Here is a 15438-nt window from a genome sequence, read left to right on the forward strand (position 1 = left end):
AAGGACACACAAATACATGGCAGAGAAGAAAATAGTTCTAATTTCAGGACTAATTTGATTTTGATTCCTCCATTCATTTGGGTAATATTTGGGTTGAAGTGAATGAAATGACTGAACATTTTGACATAGCATTGATACTATTTTGAGAGAACAATGACATAATGAGAAAAAAAAACACAGGAAACAGAAAGACAACTGTTTTGTTTCTCTTTCTTAGTACTATTGAAATGTCAGAAAATATGACATATTATTAAGCAAATATATATACCTTTACCCGTAGGGGACAAAAATGCTCTTCAAAACATCATCCTTTACCACTTGACCCCAGGAGTTTTCATTGGAAAGGGATTTGAACCTGGCGTTACTAACATTCTGAAGACCACACAAGGAAGCAAAATCTATGTGAAAGGAGTAAGTTGTCCAGAATGAATTTGTGAAAGTGTCCATCTGTTATTAAATTATCTTGATGTCCATTCTTTGTTAAATTTCTCATTGACCTTACCTCCTTGTTTTGCTAGGTAAATGATACCCTTCTGGTGAATGAACTGAAATCCAAAGAATCTGACATCATGACAACAAATGGTGTCATTCATGTTGTAGATAAACTCCTCTACCCAGCAGGTTGGTAGTTATTGAACTCATTGATGGACTTTTTTCACATTTTTTATTTTACATACCGACATTCATTTAATGTTACCTTTCACAGACACACCTGTTGGAAATGATCAGCTTCTGGAAATCCTTAATAAACTGATCAAATACATCCAAATTAAGGTACAGAAATCCTATTGTATTTATTTCTCATATGTTGAACAGATATTGCAGGTTGAGCATGAGAGACTAGAAATGTAGGCATTAATAAGTAAGCATTCACTGGGCTTGGATTGCTCTTTGTTGCTTATGTACCACAAGCCATCCTATAAAAAAGCAACAGTCTCTTCATAGTTTGGATCAATAAATATCTATTCAAAGCTATTTGGGGAAAAATTAGTGTATTAAATATCCTGGAAAATACTGAGTTGAATCAGATGCTGTTTATTCAAAAAGTTTACAGTCTAATTGGGAAGATAAGACATATACATATAAATGAAATGTTTATATATCAAATATCCTTGCTACTAAATATAATGAAAAGATAAAGAAATTACTTATAAAACATTGTCAGTAATCACAGATCAAAGGCAAAAGAGTATTTTGCCCCTTTGTTTTTCTGGGCTTAAAGTAGCAGAAAGCGTCTAATAATATTTAATAAACATATTTAACTTTAAACTAATTATTCTATAATTTTAAAACTCTGAGTGACAAACCCAATTATTTTTTATGTCTCTGACATGACAGCAAGGAACTAGGAAAGGATTTCCTTTCTATTAAATGTAGGGACAGCTTCACTATTTTTCTTGAGCAAGAATTAAAGTGGTGCCGTGTTTTGTTAATGCAACTTCCATATTTTATGTTACTGAATAAAATCATTTATTTCCAGTTTGTTCGTGGAAGCACCTTCAAAGAAATCCCCATGACTGTCTATAGTAAGTATGTGATGAGTATTGACTGCATATAAGTTCCGAGATGAAAAAAAAATTGTCTCTTTGTATTTACAAAGACTATTGATAATCTGGTATTTTGAATTCTAAACAATGACAACTCTCATTCTACTTGAAACAGGGCTTGAAGTCTGGGAGAGGCCTCTCAGGCTTACCTTTTTAATGTCAATGAAGCACTTTCCCATTTATGGGGAAAACAGGAGTGATAGGAGATGAGAAAGACTGTAAAATAAAATACTAGCATGGCAGAGACCAAATTTCTTAAAAAAAAAAGAAAGAAAGAAAGAAAAGAAAAGAAAGATATTCAAAAGAAAAAGATAGCCAGTAAGTGTTCTAGTGCTATTTGAAAATTCAGCTGTGTGAACAGAGAAACAGGATTGCCAAAGGACATGCTCATTCCACCCTTCAGCCCTGAGCTACCTACAGACAGAGTGGAAGCATGCCAAGGAATCCTAAAGCTCATGAGATGATGGTTCAAAATCTCTCCCCATCCAAAACTGGGCAAAGGTACACAAAATCTGAATCTCAGGTTTCGAGATTCCAGGTTCATTTATCCCTGACACTACCAGATTATCAAAATTAAGCCTCTACTACTTAAAAATGGCAAAGGATATTTCAATTTCATAAATGGTGCCCATTGAATATTTACTTCTTGTAACTTTTTCTTCCTTTGTCTTTTTTCTTTCTTTCCTTATAGCTTTCAAAGCAGAGACTCTTTTCATTTTGTTTTGGCTCTACCACTGAATACTCAAAAGTATAAACATAGTTAAAACTTTATTTCAATTCCCACATTTATTCTGGCTAGAACATCTGTTTCATATCATGAACATCCATTTATTTAAAGAAGTACTTTTCTCTTCAGATGTACAGTAACATAATCACAAAGCCAGAGTAAGGAGCAAAGCAAAATGTCTGCTGCTCTTACTGGTTTAAATTCTGTGATGATAACATGCAATCCCAGCATCAGACCAGCTCAGCACTGTCTTAAGGATTTAATTAGCACAGTCATCATTCAGCATGGTAGAAATTCCATACTGGAAGTCTACAATTTTATTAAAAACATATTTTATAACAAACAAGAATCCTTATGAGCTCTATTCATCAGACGTGTTTTCTTTCTCCACCAAAGACATGTACCTGTATGATGGTCCTGTATCTTTCCTACTTTGTCCATGTCTGTTCCACCACTTTCCATATGTCAGAGCAATATTTTGTTTATAATGAACCAAAATTACTAGCTACTGTATTGTGTTCTCACTCATAGAGTATAAACCACATATTACAAAATTAAACAAATTTAATGACTCTTGACAGTCTACTTAGAAGGCTTGAAAAAGCTGAGATTTACCTTCCAATATTGGATTTTTGCTCGTCCCAGGATAGGTATCTTGTTATTAAGAAGCATTTTCAAATAGAAGTAAAACTAATTAAACCAAAGATCTTACTTTTATGTTCATCTGTTGACTTGTCTCTGAAATTTCTTTAATTTCCTTCCTATTTACTATTCTTGCCCCCAGAATATAGTACATTTTTAATTGTATGGGGGAAATGTTATTTGTTATAAGTTGTCAAATATAGAACATTTGAAGTGGAGAAGACAAAAATCAGTAAATCCTTAGCCAAATCTGTCAAAACTATTTAAGTCTTAAGAAAGCAAAATTGAAACAAAAATATGAACAAAATCTTCAAACTAAACCTCAAACTCCCTACTATGATATTAAAGATTTAAGGTAAAAGTAATTAATCCACTTTGATAGTAGCAGCAGAAATCTCTGCATATTTGGCCTTCATGGAAAGGTTCCTCTATAACAGGAGAACTTGTGGAATCAGTAATTGAGCACAAATTTGATATACTTTGGAGCTTATAATTTGGTATGTCAAGACAGAATATGATTAAACATACATTGTTCCTATTGAGACGGCTTACATTGATTTAAAATGTTGACACAAAAAAATTTTCAGAAATAGCCGCTGAGATTGTAATAGAAACTCAAATTTTGCTAACATCTCCACTCTAATATGTCAATACCATGTTGTGATTGTTACCGTTAGCACAGTCCATTATCCTATGCAATCATCTTTTAAGCCTTCTAAGTAAAAATGAAAAAGGCCAATAGCTCTGGTTATATAACTCCAGAGACACATTTCCAGTTGACCTGAATAGCCAAAGTCAACCAAATTGTTGACTGAGATTTTAAATTAACTTTACACATTCTTATCTCACTTGGGTAGATAATATATATTTAAAATGTATACCTTTAAATTTAAAAAATTGGTTATGATGAAATAAAAAATTAAAGGCATTTTCTCCTCTAACTTCATGCTGACCATATCATATTTGTTGCATAGAGCTCCTGTCTGGCTGACTGAAATGTATTCTTATCTTAAATATTCTAAACTATTTTTTGTATTTTTCTTTAAATGTTGCTGTTATCAAATGCATGGAAAACACTTTAAGAGACTTCTCCTCTCAATTTTCTTCTGTTTATTGAGAAAAAAATCCAACAATGCAATTTAAGGTATTATGAGTTGCATGAAATTAATCATGTTTATTTGTCTTCTGTTGCTATGCAGCCAATATTTTCAAGAAGTACAAAAGAAGGTAAAGAGTATTAGTGGTACAGTTCAAAATTATAGATTTCTAGATAGAGTTCCTCATTTAGTGAGCATTTATTTCACTGGAACACATCCAAGTCACTGGACTTCAGAGTTCAACATCTGGACATGAGAAGATATTAATTATGAACCATGAATATTACCTGTATCTGACTGCCTGAACACATTATCATATCTAATTATTACCATATAAACTTATTACCCCATATGGAAAAGAACAACTTAATTCAGGTTGTTTTTATGTAAACATCATTCATATTCCACTTTCTATACTTTCAGCAACTAAAATTATAACCAAAGTTGTGGAACCAAAAATTAAAGTGATTCAAGGCAGTCTTCAGCCTATTATCAGAACTGAAGGTAAAAATAAATGCTATATGTGGTTCCTTTTATTTCAAAAACATCATAATATACTGATTTCTATGAATGTATCTACATTCTTTTTTTTTTGAAACTAACATGCTAAATATTTCTATACCAATGGCATGCTCATGTAATTGCAGAATGTGGAGTGCAAATTAATTAGCAAAGTAGATGGCGCATTCCTAAAACTTTCAGTACATTTGCTTGTATTTGATTTAGTTTTAATTTAATTGGTGTTGCATTAGCACGAGTACCCAGAAACTTACTATAAACAAATAAATCCTGAGCATTCTAATCTGTAGGTAGACTCTTTCAGAGATGAACTCTTTTTGAAGTTCTTTTTCCAATCTTTCCACATGATCTTTTTTGTACCGTTACAGGAAGCTTGTCCAAAAACTTATAGTACTTTCATTCAGCAACCTGAACATAAAGGTGTGCATTAATGAAAGCTCTTTAAAGTTTCAACCAGGCAGGTATTTTCGAAGTGCATCACACCTGAAACAGATGAGTAGCATATTGACTGAGTCAAATCTTAGAATCCTAAATTCCAGTCTTGAACTTAAAAATACTGATAGACAGATAGATAGATCCTCTACTCTTATGTTTTAGGCTTAAAAAAAAAAAACAGTCACTTTTCTTTTTATCCTTACTGTCTATGTAAGTGAACTTCAACATCTTAGAGATTACCTTCATTTCATATATTTTAATTATCTCCAAGGATCAAATTTAAAGAATTTATTCCCCTGCTTTTACATCTTAATATGGTTACTTGCCACAAAGAATAGACCTGGCTATCTTCTTTTCTGTAAGAAAGATACAGTCTTCAATAAAGGAACCAATTATATCTTTGAGTATCAGGAAAATTTTTATTTTAGTTATCTTTGATTTTGGTATTTCTTTTCATTCTGTGGATTGAGATGGTGACTTTGAAAATACATTTGCCTGTTCCTTTCAAAGTGAACCATGACTGAAAACGTAGCCATTGAGAAGATATGTAAAGACTGATTTCTCAGCCAATTAGTTATCTACATTAGTATTCATTCTTGAGACTCAAAGTTGACTCATGCTTTGAAATCTGTGCTGATATTTTTCTTTTAAATATTATGCTTATCGTTGTTTTATTGTTTTTGTATGTTGATAAAGATTTAAAGTTTTAACAAGAAATTAAGTCACAGGAATTTTGTGGAAAAATATTTCTTGGTCATTTAAATGGAAGATGACCAAATGATCCTAGATAATACCACTGTTTTTAAAAATTAGAACCCCTAAACTTTTTTTAGAACTTTACATACAGCTTCTGTAACTGAAATGGATCACATGTGCCATTGTTCTTATTTCAAGGATTCGTTTGTGTTCTTTCAGGCTTCTTCATTCAACCCATTTACCCTCCGATTCTTTGTTCTCTGTATTCTGTCCCATTATTCTTTCTCCATCTAGAGATAGAGAGACGTGTCAATTCTACCAGGGTTCTTCCTTTAAAGAGGATATGGATGAAAGAGGGTCATGTAACCTATTCATTAATAACTCTTCAATTCAAAGATTTGGAAGTTGTACTCCTTACATAGCACAATGAAGGGAACATTCATCTTAGCTGCCATTTCTAATTGTCCAGTTTCTAAGAGTGCTACTGTCATTTGTTTCCTATCTTTTATTGATTCACTGATGAATTTTGAGTTCTTATTAAATACATTAGACTCAGGACAAAATTTCAAGATTTTTTTTGAAGTAACAAGCCAAATTTTAGAATTAAGAATAAGTCAACTGAAATTCAATTCAACAGACAGTTATTAAATACCCAGTGTACTGGGTATTCTCCTAGATGCTATGAATAACTTAAAAAAAATTTTGGTCAAATTTCTGCCATCATGGAGCTTAACAATAGAGGATATTCCTGAAATTTCACTTTGGATTTTCTAAAAAAAAAATCAATTTAGATATTTTATTAACTCATTTGTTTTTCTTAAACTTCTTAGGCATACTTTCTTTTTGAAGTTACTACACCTTCAAAATCTGATCTTATGTGTTAAATGTAATATTCATTGCCCTCACAGACAAAATATCATGGCTTGAATATTTACTGTTGAAAGACCTGTACTTCTGTTTTCATTATTTTAGATTATTCTGTTTAATTCTGGGTAATGGTATACATTGACAATTTCCAGACAAGCAAATCCACTCAAAGATATGCAAATATAGTCTCATCTGACTATTGAAGGGTGTTACAGTATGAGTTAAATGTACTGAACTTGAGTTTTCTTATGCCTTTTAAATAATCTTGATTAACTAATATAGTAATAAGCTTTCTAACATTCAAAATGATTTTCTCTGGGAGCAAAATCATTTTGCAAGTCAAATGCAACACTTTAACTTTTGCATTTGAAGGACTATTTAATTATTAATTATTAATTAGTTAATTTTTTATTAGTCTAATATACAAATTGAGTACTCAGATCCATTTTCCCATAAAGCCTGAAACTCACTACTTTAAAGGTAAGTATAGGAAATTTTCTTATGCTCAGTCCTATGCTCAAAAGATCAAAAAATTAAGGTCTTCAGTGATAAAGACTTAAATAAAATATTTTAGTAAGTAAAGATAATGTCAGTATGGTAATGTCAGATCTAAACTAGTCATCATTACAGATATTCAAAATTTGTTCATTCTGTATGATTCACAAAATATAGACACATATATACTTTACAACTATAATTGAATCAGATTTATACATCACTTTAAATACTAAAGCAGATGAAAGTAATTGTAGTAGCACACCCATAGAATGTTCCATCTGTTTTCATAAATATTGTCTGATCTGAAGATAATGGGAAATGTTTAGAACTGATTTCACAAAGCCTGAAACACTTTGATGTCTGATTAACACCAAATGTTGGAATACTTTTCCTGTTCTGGGAAATCTAAAGGACTGTTTTAACATAATAATTTGTCTCCTAAAATGATGTCTCAGGACCTGCAATGACAAAGATCCACGTTGAAGGTGAACCTGAATTCAGAGTGCTTAAAGAAGGTGAAACCATAACTGAAGTCATCCATGGAGGTGTGTTACTATGTGTTTTTCCTAGTGTGTCGGTAGCATCCTTGTGTTTATTTGGAAATAGTGTTGGTTTAGAAACTTTGAACCCATAAAATTTTCTTTTTAGTTTTTATTTTATATAAATTGGGGGAACCATTTTCAAAGCTACAATTTAGTCAACAGTTTACCTTTGAATGGATCCTATTGAAATTAATTCAACTATTAAGTCACTAGGCCCACTGAAAACTATTATTACTTCTGCATTTGTAAGTGATGATTATGAAATGTAATGAGATCTAATGACTACAATAGTGTCTATTCAAAAAGACATGTTGGACTTAGAAATGGAAGAAAATGGTCATCGTTTGAGACTCTGCTAATAAACCATTACTAGGATTATCATAGGGTTTCCATTTCCGTGATGGCAAAGTTGCTTGCCAGTTGGTCCTCCACCTAATCCAAGACTCAGGACAATTATTGCCTTTTAGACTTACATTGATTTTAATTTACTATCTAGATGCTCTAACAATGACTAGGATTAAAACTTAAGTGGCAATTTTTAGAGAAATACATTACATTATTAAAATGTCAACCTTATGAAAGTATAGACACCATATGAAGATAAATGAAATGTATTTTCCCTCTATGTTCAGAGCCAGTTATTAAAACGTACACCAAAATAATTGATGGAGTGCCTGTGGAAATAACTGAAAAACAGACCCGTGAAGAAAGAATAATTACAGGTAATTTTAAATTGCATACATAGAACTATGCTGGTATTATAAAGATCAAAATGATAGTTAATCCTAAAATCTCCACAAGAATCATTATAAAAACAAAGTGACTAAGTCAACTTTCCTGATAACTACTGAAGTACTTCATTTCACTTTTAGGAAAAATAACATTATTCTAAATGTATGATACATGTATTACTCTGAATTGGTAATTTGTGGACAAGTGTATAAGATGTGCTATGATGTGCATTGCACATATGTTATATGGCATATTATCTCTGTTTTTCTGTTTGTTAATGAGGTATCGAATATTAGAATCAAAAACTTTCCTCTTTGAGTTTCCATTAATCTTAAGATCTATACATCTAATACCAAAATCTATGCAATTTTATATAAAAATTGGATTGATAACAATAGTAAACCTTTGTATCAGCCTCCCACTTATGAATTAACCTAAAATTCTAAATTCAGATATTCTATTAGTATTTATTTAGACAAGTAAGCAGCAAGTAAGGATTATCTGCTGTTTTTGTAAATAAGGTTTCTTTATATAATGTTTATGTCTTTTTCACACTATAATGACAGAACAGAACAATTACAACACAGACCATATGGCCCACAGACTCTAAGATACTTCCTTTCCAGTTCTTTACAGAAGTTTTTCTACCCTGTTTTATTGTCTTTTCTTTAGGTCCTGAAATAAAATACACTAGGATTTCTACTGGAGGTGAAGAAACAGTGGGAGCTCTGAATAAATTGTTGCAAGAAGGTGAGTTATAGCTAAAAAATAAGGATGTTGTGCTCAGCTGTCTGTTCCGCATCTAAAATAGTCTTTAAGACCTGGTACATGTTTTCAACTCTACCTCATTCTGTTGTTCAACTTCCATACCAACATAAGGAAAACGTCCAGAAATATGAAAGGAAGCATAAATAGTAATCTTATTGATTGTTACCTATTGTTTAACAGCTTTATAAAATAATTTGCATCCCAAAAATCAGCACTAAAAACTGAGAAGGAACCAGATGTTGGTCTGGAATTCTTTATTGAGTTGATGCCAGTATTTATCATAGCAAACCTCCTATTTTTTTTTCATTATATAAACCAATTTCTGCTATAAACATGTATCCTCTCAGAGGTCACCAAGGTCACCAAATTCATTGAAGGTGGTGATGGTCATTTATTTGAAGATGAAGAAATTAAAAGACTGCTTCAGGGAGGTTAGTAAAAGGACAACAACTAACCCCTGTAACAGGTTCTGGTTTGAGTTCTTCAGCTTTTTAAAGACTGAGCATGCTGGGTTTTCTTTTAATTAGGTAAAAGAGACAACATCAGCTGTTGTCCAACAAATCAAGTGTTTTGCTGAAGTAATCATTGTAAAGAAATAATTACAGTTTATACAGTCTTTAAAAAGTTCTGTGGTATTAAGCTTGGGGAGCAATGAATATTTTTTTTAATTGAATGCAGATAATTGTGAGGATATTCTGAGTGTGCGAAAGAGGAAGAGTTATTAAATTCTAGCTCTTACTCAAAAATTTGACTTTTATATTTTCAAAAAAAATGTATTCACTGCCCCCATAACATAAAATAAATAAAAGGCATGTTATATATTAATTTTTAAATGCATAGATATAGCAAAAAAAATGAGCTCATTTAGCAACTATCTTTTCCAAAACTACATTCTTGTGAATGAATATCTGTTTCTTCTAACATTTGAGTGATAATCTTTACCTTGGAAATGTGAATTATTTTGCCTGTGAAATTAATCCTTAGAGTATGGAATGTTTTCCATCTATGATATTAAATGGACTTACTTTCAAAAGAAAAAGAAAAAAAAGAATTCAAAATATCACAGAAACTCTAAATAGTAATTATTCAAGCAAGTAGTAAATGTTAACAAAATATAATCTGGATCATTAGTATTTGAATAAAGTAATTTATAGTTCAATTACTAACAGTAAAAAAAATATTAGACCAAAAATTGTTTTAGAGAAATAAGTAATTAAACTAGTCAGAAAAAAAAAGAAAGATAATATTTGTAATAGTCTATGAATTTTGAAATGTAACTGAAGTTTGATATTCATCCAAAATGTATCTAGATGGCTGGTTATTTTAATTTTTTGCTTATAATTTTAAAAATTATGTCACTATGGCCAGAATAATATAAATTCTCTTGTGATCCCATATATTTTTGGCCGTTATTTTTTCTATATTTTACACTTTAACATAGATCATATCTCTTGAAACCTGCTTCCATATTTGTGGTAGTAAAAATAAATATTTATGCAACCAATGATTGGATCTCCCCTTAATAGAAATATATGTGTCTGAAAAAACAAGATCTCCTTTCTTAACACAGAGAGTGTTATGTTATATCCTAATTAAACCAAAGTTTCCTATAAGACGAAATTCAGCGATCTATTCCTAAACACACAACTCTCTATTATGAAAACATACAAGGATTTGAAGAAAAAGGTAAACAAATTATAAAGACTAAATTGAATTCTTTTTTTTATTATTCATGACATAGTTAACAGCTTTGTAGAATGGCAGTGCTTTTTAGAGAATGAATTCATTAGTAGCTGCCTTGTTTATATTGCTTTTATTCATTTAGGTTAAACTGTAGGTAAGTATGATTTTCCCCCTTTAATAAGGCTTTCTTATTAAGTTCATTAAAAACAAGTATATTATAAATACGTTATAAAGTGTTGATCCATCCAGGAGAGATAACTGCTACAAGTAAAAAAAAAGTGATGTTTTATTTTTAATTAATGGATTTTTTTCTTATTTCTGTTTCTATTTACCCCAGAAGTTGATTCTTTCAGTTCTCAGTATACAAACTATCCATATATCAGTAACACATGTTTCCATAATGCCACATAATAACTCTTATCAAAATATTTCTAAGGTTTGTCTTCCCATAGAAAGAGTATATGCAGTATAGTTACTATAGTATGTGGACATTAATGGGATATGCTAGTTTTCTTTTCTAACCATCAGGTCATTATTGAGTCACAACTGCCCCTGTGATTAGATTCTAAGAGGCACAGATTTACAAAACATTGCTAGGAATGCAGATGGCATCATGCAAGATTGGCTTTTCTTTTTCAGAGTCTAGCTAATTGATCCATATCCCAACCATGGTCTCATTTTAAAACTTGGAGTTTTCTATGTGACTTTTTCATTCTGTGAACATTTTGGAACATATCGTATATACTGATGAATTAAATGAACTTGCAAATCAGTTAAGTCATAACTGTTAACATGGCTAAGCGATACTTTTGGTACTCACAGTGTGATTTGTCACTTAAATATGTCAAAGTCTTGAACTAAAAAATATTCTCGCAAAAAGGCATAAAATTTTTGATGCTTAATTTTGGTAGAAGTCTGTATATTGAGAACACTCAAGCAATGAAAGGAGAATATCAGACTATGGAGAAATGCAAATCTGTCAACGTAATGTGTAAATATTTATGACATTTGTAGAGAATGTGAATCATGTTGTGGGGCTGGCTTCAATCTGAGCTACAATTCAAACCTAAATTAAATGACTCTTTTCTGCTTTCTTTATTTACAAAGTTTTTGTAAATATTTTTTTGTTTTCTTTCTTTATAAATGAGTATAGTAATGTTACCTACATTTAAATGAGTGAATATGAAAGCTCTTGGAATAACACTCAGCACATAGTTTTGTAAACTCCAGAAAATGTTACTTTCAAAATTAATGTCCATGAACAATTACATGATCAATAAGATAATATTTTTTCACCTTACTTTAAATTTCCAAAGTCACAGCAATGTAACTATGTAAATAATAATAATAATAACAACAAATTATTATTATTAATTTCATAGCTGCAATTATTATAAATTGCCATTATTTAATATGAAAGCTTTTATTATTTTCAACTAGTTAATTTTTTTAGAGTCTCTATGATTATATACCTACAGTTCTGTGGATTGACATTGCATTGAGGAAGGGAGGATGTTAGCATACTCTTCCTGAATTGTTTATTATTATATGTCTAGAGTGATCAGGTCAATGCTGTTTTGCTGAGGTCATTCACAATAATTAATTCATAAGTTGATCTATAAAAAGAATTTTTCAAAGACATTTGTTATACATAGGAATGACTTTAAAGAAAGATGGCAATCATTGGGAAGAGAGTTGTACTAAACTTTATATATTATTTCATCATTGTGTAATTCTTTTTACAAATGGTTGAAACATTTATGCAAGTAATTTACTCTAGGCAAAAAAAAAAGGTACATTATGTGGGCTCCAAAAGGCATAAAATGAAACAATTTGTTTTGCAGTTAGTGAATACTCATTACGATGCATGGAAAGCTGACTCCTTGTTCGTTTTTAATGTGAAATTCTAAGGATCATTAAAATTTACTACTCCAAAAATATCTATGTATTTAAGTGATATTCATTTAAAACTTTATACTTTTCTGGTTAACCATGGTCTCCTGTCTGATTTAGCCCATAATTGCAAATTATTTCTAAATACAAATCTTTAATTTTAGATACACCTGTGAGAAAGTTACAAGCCAACAAAAGAGTTCAAGGTCAGTGTATTAACTATTGTAATGTGTGTATATGGCATGTTTTGAATGAGAGATATCAAAGGATTGTTTATGTACATCATTGAACTTTGTTTTCTGTTATGGGGAAAAGTTAGAAAGTTTTGATCCCAAGTATTTATATGATAAGTATAAGGAAATGAACTGCTCAAGTCCTGCACTATTAATAGAATCTAAGTATATCAAGTATTAAAAGAAAGGCAACTATATTCACATAAACTGTTTAGACATTGAACCTTTGAGGTAAACTCAAGTAGAGTTAAGTAAAGAGGAAATGTTTGAATACCAGAGCCAAGTGCAGGTAGACCTAAGCTGTTAAAAAATATCATCTAAGACAAAGCTATGGTTTGAGACATAAGTAAATTAAAATAGAAAACTGTTAATGTAACTATTTAAAAATTTTTGATATAAATGTATAAATTATTTATGTATCTGAATATATCATAGCACTATAATTTTCAATTCTACATTTATGTGTATATTTTAATTCCTCCTCTTAGGTTATCTTACATCACAATACATTGAAATAGCAAAGATTTCCCTTGTGGAACTTAAATGACAAGCTTGGAATTACAAGTTTAGAATTCCCGAGATAATTACTTACTAATAATCAAAACAAGTTACACTAGTTAAAATGTTATGCTAATACAATTTTAAGCCTTCCCAATGTTTAAAGTTTTGGAATTAAGGGGTTGATTGCACAAATGTTTTTTAAAGAAATATTTATAAGAAATTTCTTTGAAACACCCCAAATCATTCCAAATTTTCTAAAGAATTAGAAGAATCAAGTTTCAGATTATTATTTCCTTACATCTTTGATCAAAATACAGTCTTGGTTCCATCCCTATAAACTGAGGATATTATTAAAAGAAAATAATATAAGTGAAATTTGGTACAATGAGAAAGAGTGCCTTAACTAGATATGTTATGCACAGAATATCATTCTTTTTTTAAAATTTTTCATGTTCTATTTATTTGTTTGTTTGTTTATTTATTTATTTATTTTTATTGATTTTATTTTTCTGTGAAGTTTCATCATCTTTACATCTGTATGTTCCTCTTCCTCCTAATCAGTGTCTAGAAGACGATCAAGAGAAGATCGTTCTCAATGAAAATCTAAAAGCTAATCAACACATATAGAACCCTAAGTCAACAATCTGACCTTAAAAGGAAGACTATGAGAGCCAATTTAACTTCGGGAACTAAAACATCGGCACAAGACAAATCATGGAACAATTCTGAACACACATTGAATTCTTTTATTGTTTTGTTTTCTAAATGAAAAACTTGAGAAAAATGGTGGGATTAGCCTCCTGTGGGATAGGAACTGAAGGAATACAGTACCTTATAGGCTTTTTTTATCCTGAAATTAAGAGTTCTGACTAAAGTGGGAATCCATCAAAGAAAATCCTTGTCACTAGATTCATTGTGACTCAAATCTAAGAGTGGTGAGCTGTTATCTCATTGAGAAGATTGATCATTGAATGTACGTAATGGTTAAATCAAAAGCATGCAAACAGTTACCTCTCCATGGGAAGCTAAGTTATAAAAATGGGTGCTTATATATCACAAACAAACAAACGAAAATACTTTTACTTCCAAAGGCTTTACACATTTCTAATAATGTAGGTTTACTGGTAAATTATGTTATTTTTACAACTAATTTTGTACTCTTGAAATGTCATATGCTTCTTGCAATACATATTTTTTTATCTCAAACATTTCAATAAAACAATTTTTTTCAGGTATAAAGAGAATTACTTCAGTTTGGGTAATTCAGAAAACTCAAGGTATAAGTTAAAAATCAGTTTGGACTTGGGAACAAAACTTTATACCTCTTTTATTGTTAACAATTACTCAATAAAGGAAATTGAATGAAATGAGTGTTTCTTGAATTTCTTAAGCTTATTACATTACATAAAGAATTGTTAGAGAATGAAACAATCAATAAGTATAAACAGAGCATTTGAGCACCAGAGCTCCCAAGACTGTATTAAGTTGTAAGATTCAAAAGATGAATTTTGCAACTCAAAAGATAAAGAACAAATTATTCATAATGCATCATAGGCTCTAACTGAAGAACGAATAGAACTACACAAGCAGGAGATTGTCAATTATTTATTCCTGGGCTAGGCCTGGCAGGAGTAAAGAGATGCCCTTAACTGAGTTAAAGTAACAGAAGAGTGTATTGTGTAACAAGGGAAAGGAAGAAAAAAAAATTGTTTTCTGAGAATGATAAGGACATTGGCTTGATTCTCAGTGAATGTCATCCTTATCTTGGACTAGTTGAAATAAAAAAAAAAAAACAAAACCTCACTTAGAGAATGGAATCCTTACTGATAAGCGACTGAGTAGTAATGGTGTAACAGAATTATACCATCCCTTGGAGAGTAGTAACTGAGAGACTGTAAAACTGAGCAAAGTCAGACTGAAGATGTAGGATGTGATCCAAGATGTTCAGCTTAGATCAGAGAAAGCTGGGCTCAGCAGTGATGTATTAAGAAAGGACCTAGGAAGCTCCTTAGGTCAAGAGGCTTTGAGGAGTGATTGGTTTGATGTATCGTGATAAAA

At 30.8% G+C, this 15438-nt stretch overlaps 1 protein-coding gene across 3 annotated transcripts in view; it reads left to right on the plus strand.

Annotated features, from left to right (window-relative positions):
- The window catches only part of Postn (periostin), a 32932-nt gene extending 18185 nt beyond the window's left edge, over positions 1-14747 (plus strand). Inside the window, exons 13-23 of one of the 3 annotated variants that reach the window (XM_071611534.1) lie at positions 281-411; positions 519-621; positions 707-774; positions 1481-1526; positions 4437-4517; positions 7484-7573; positions 8203-8292; positions 8975-9052; positions 9418-9501; positions 12811-12852; positions 13942-14747. In XM_071611534.1, the coding sequence (XP_071467635.1) occupies positions 281-411; positions 519-621; positions 707-774; positions 1481-1526; positions 4437-4517; positions 7484-7573; positions 8203-8292; positions 8975-9052; positions 9418-9501; positions 12811-12852; positions 13942-13979 (851 nt within the window). In that variant the 3' untranslated portion in view covers positions 13980-14747. The remainder of the gene's footprint in view (positions 1-280; positions 412-518; positions 622-706; positions 775-1480; positions 1527-4436; positions 4518-7483; positions 7574-8202; positions 8293-8974; positions 9053-9417; positions 9502-12810; positions 12853-13941) is intronic. The other 2 variants (XM_071611533.1, XM_027928907.3) reach the window with 2 other exon arrangements.
- The last annotated feature ends 691 nt before the right edge of the window (positions 14748-15438 follow it).

Source organism: Marmota flaviventris, chromosome 4 (assembly GCF_047511675.1).
Source record: "Marmota flaviventris isolate mMarFla1 chromosome 4, mMarFla1.hap1, whole genome shotgun sequence".
NCBI classification, from domain to species: Eukaryota; Metazoa; Chordata; class Mammalia; order Rodentia; family Sciuridae; genus Marmota; species Marmota flaviventris.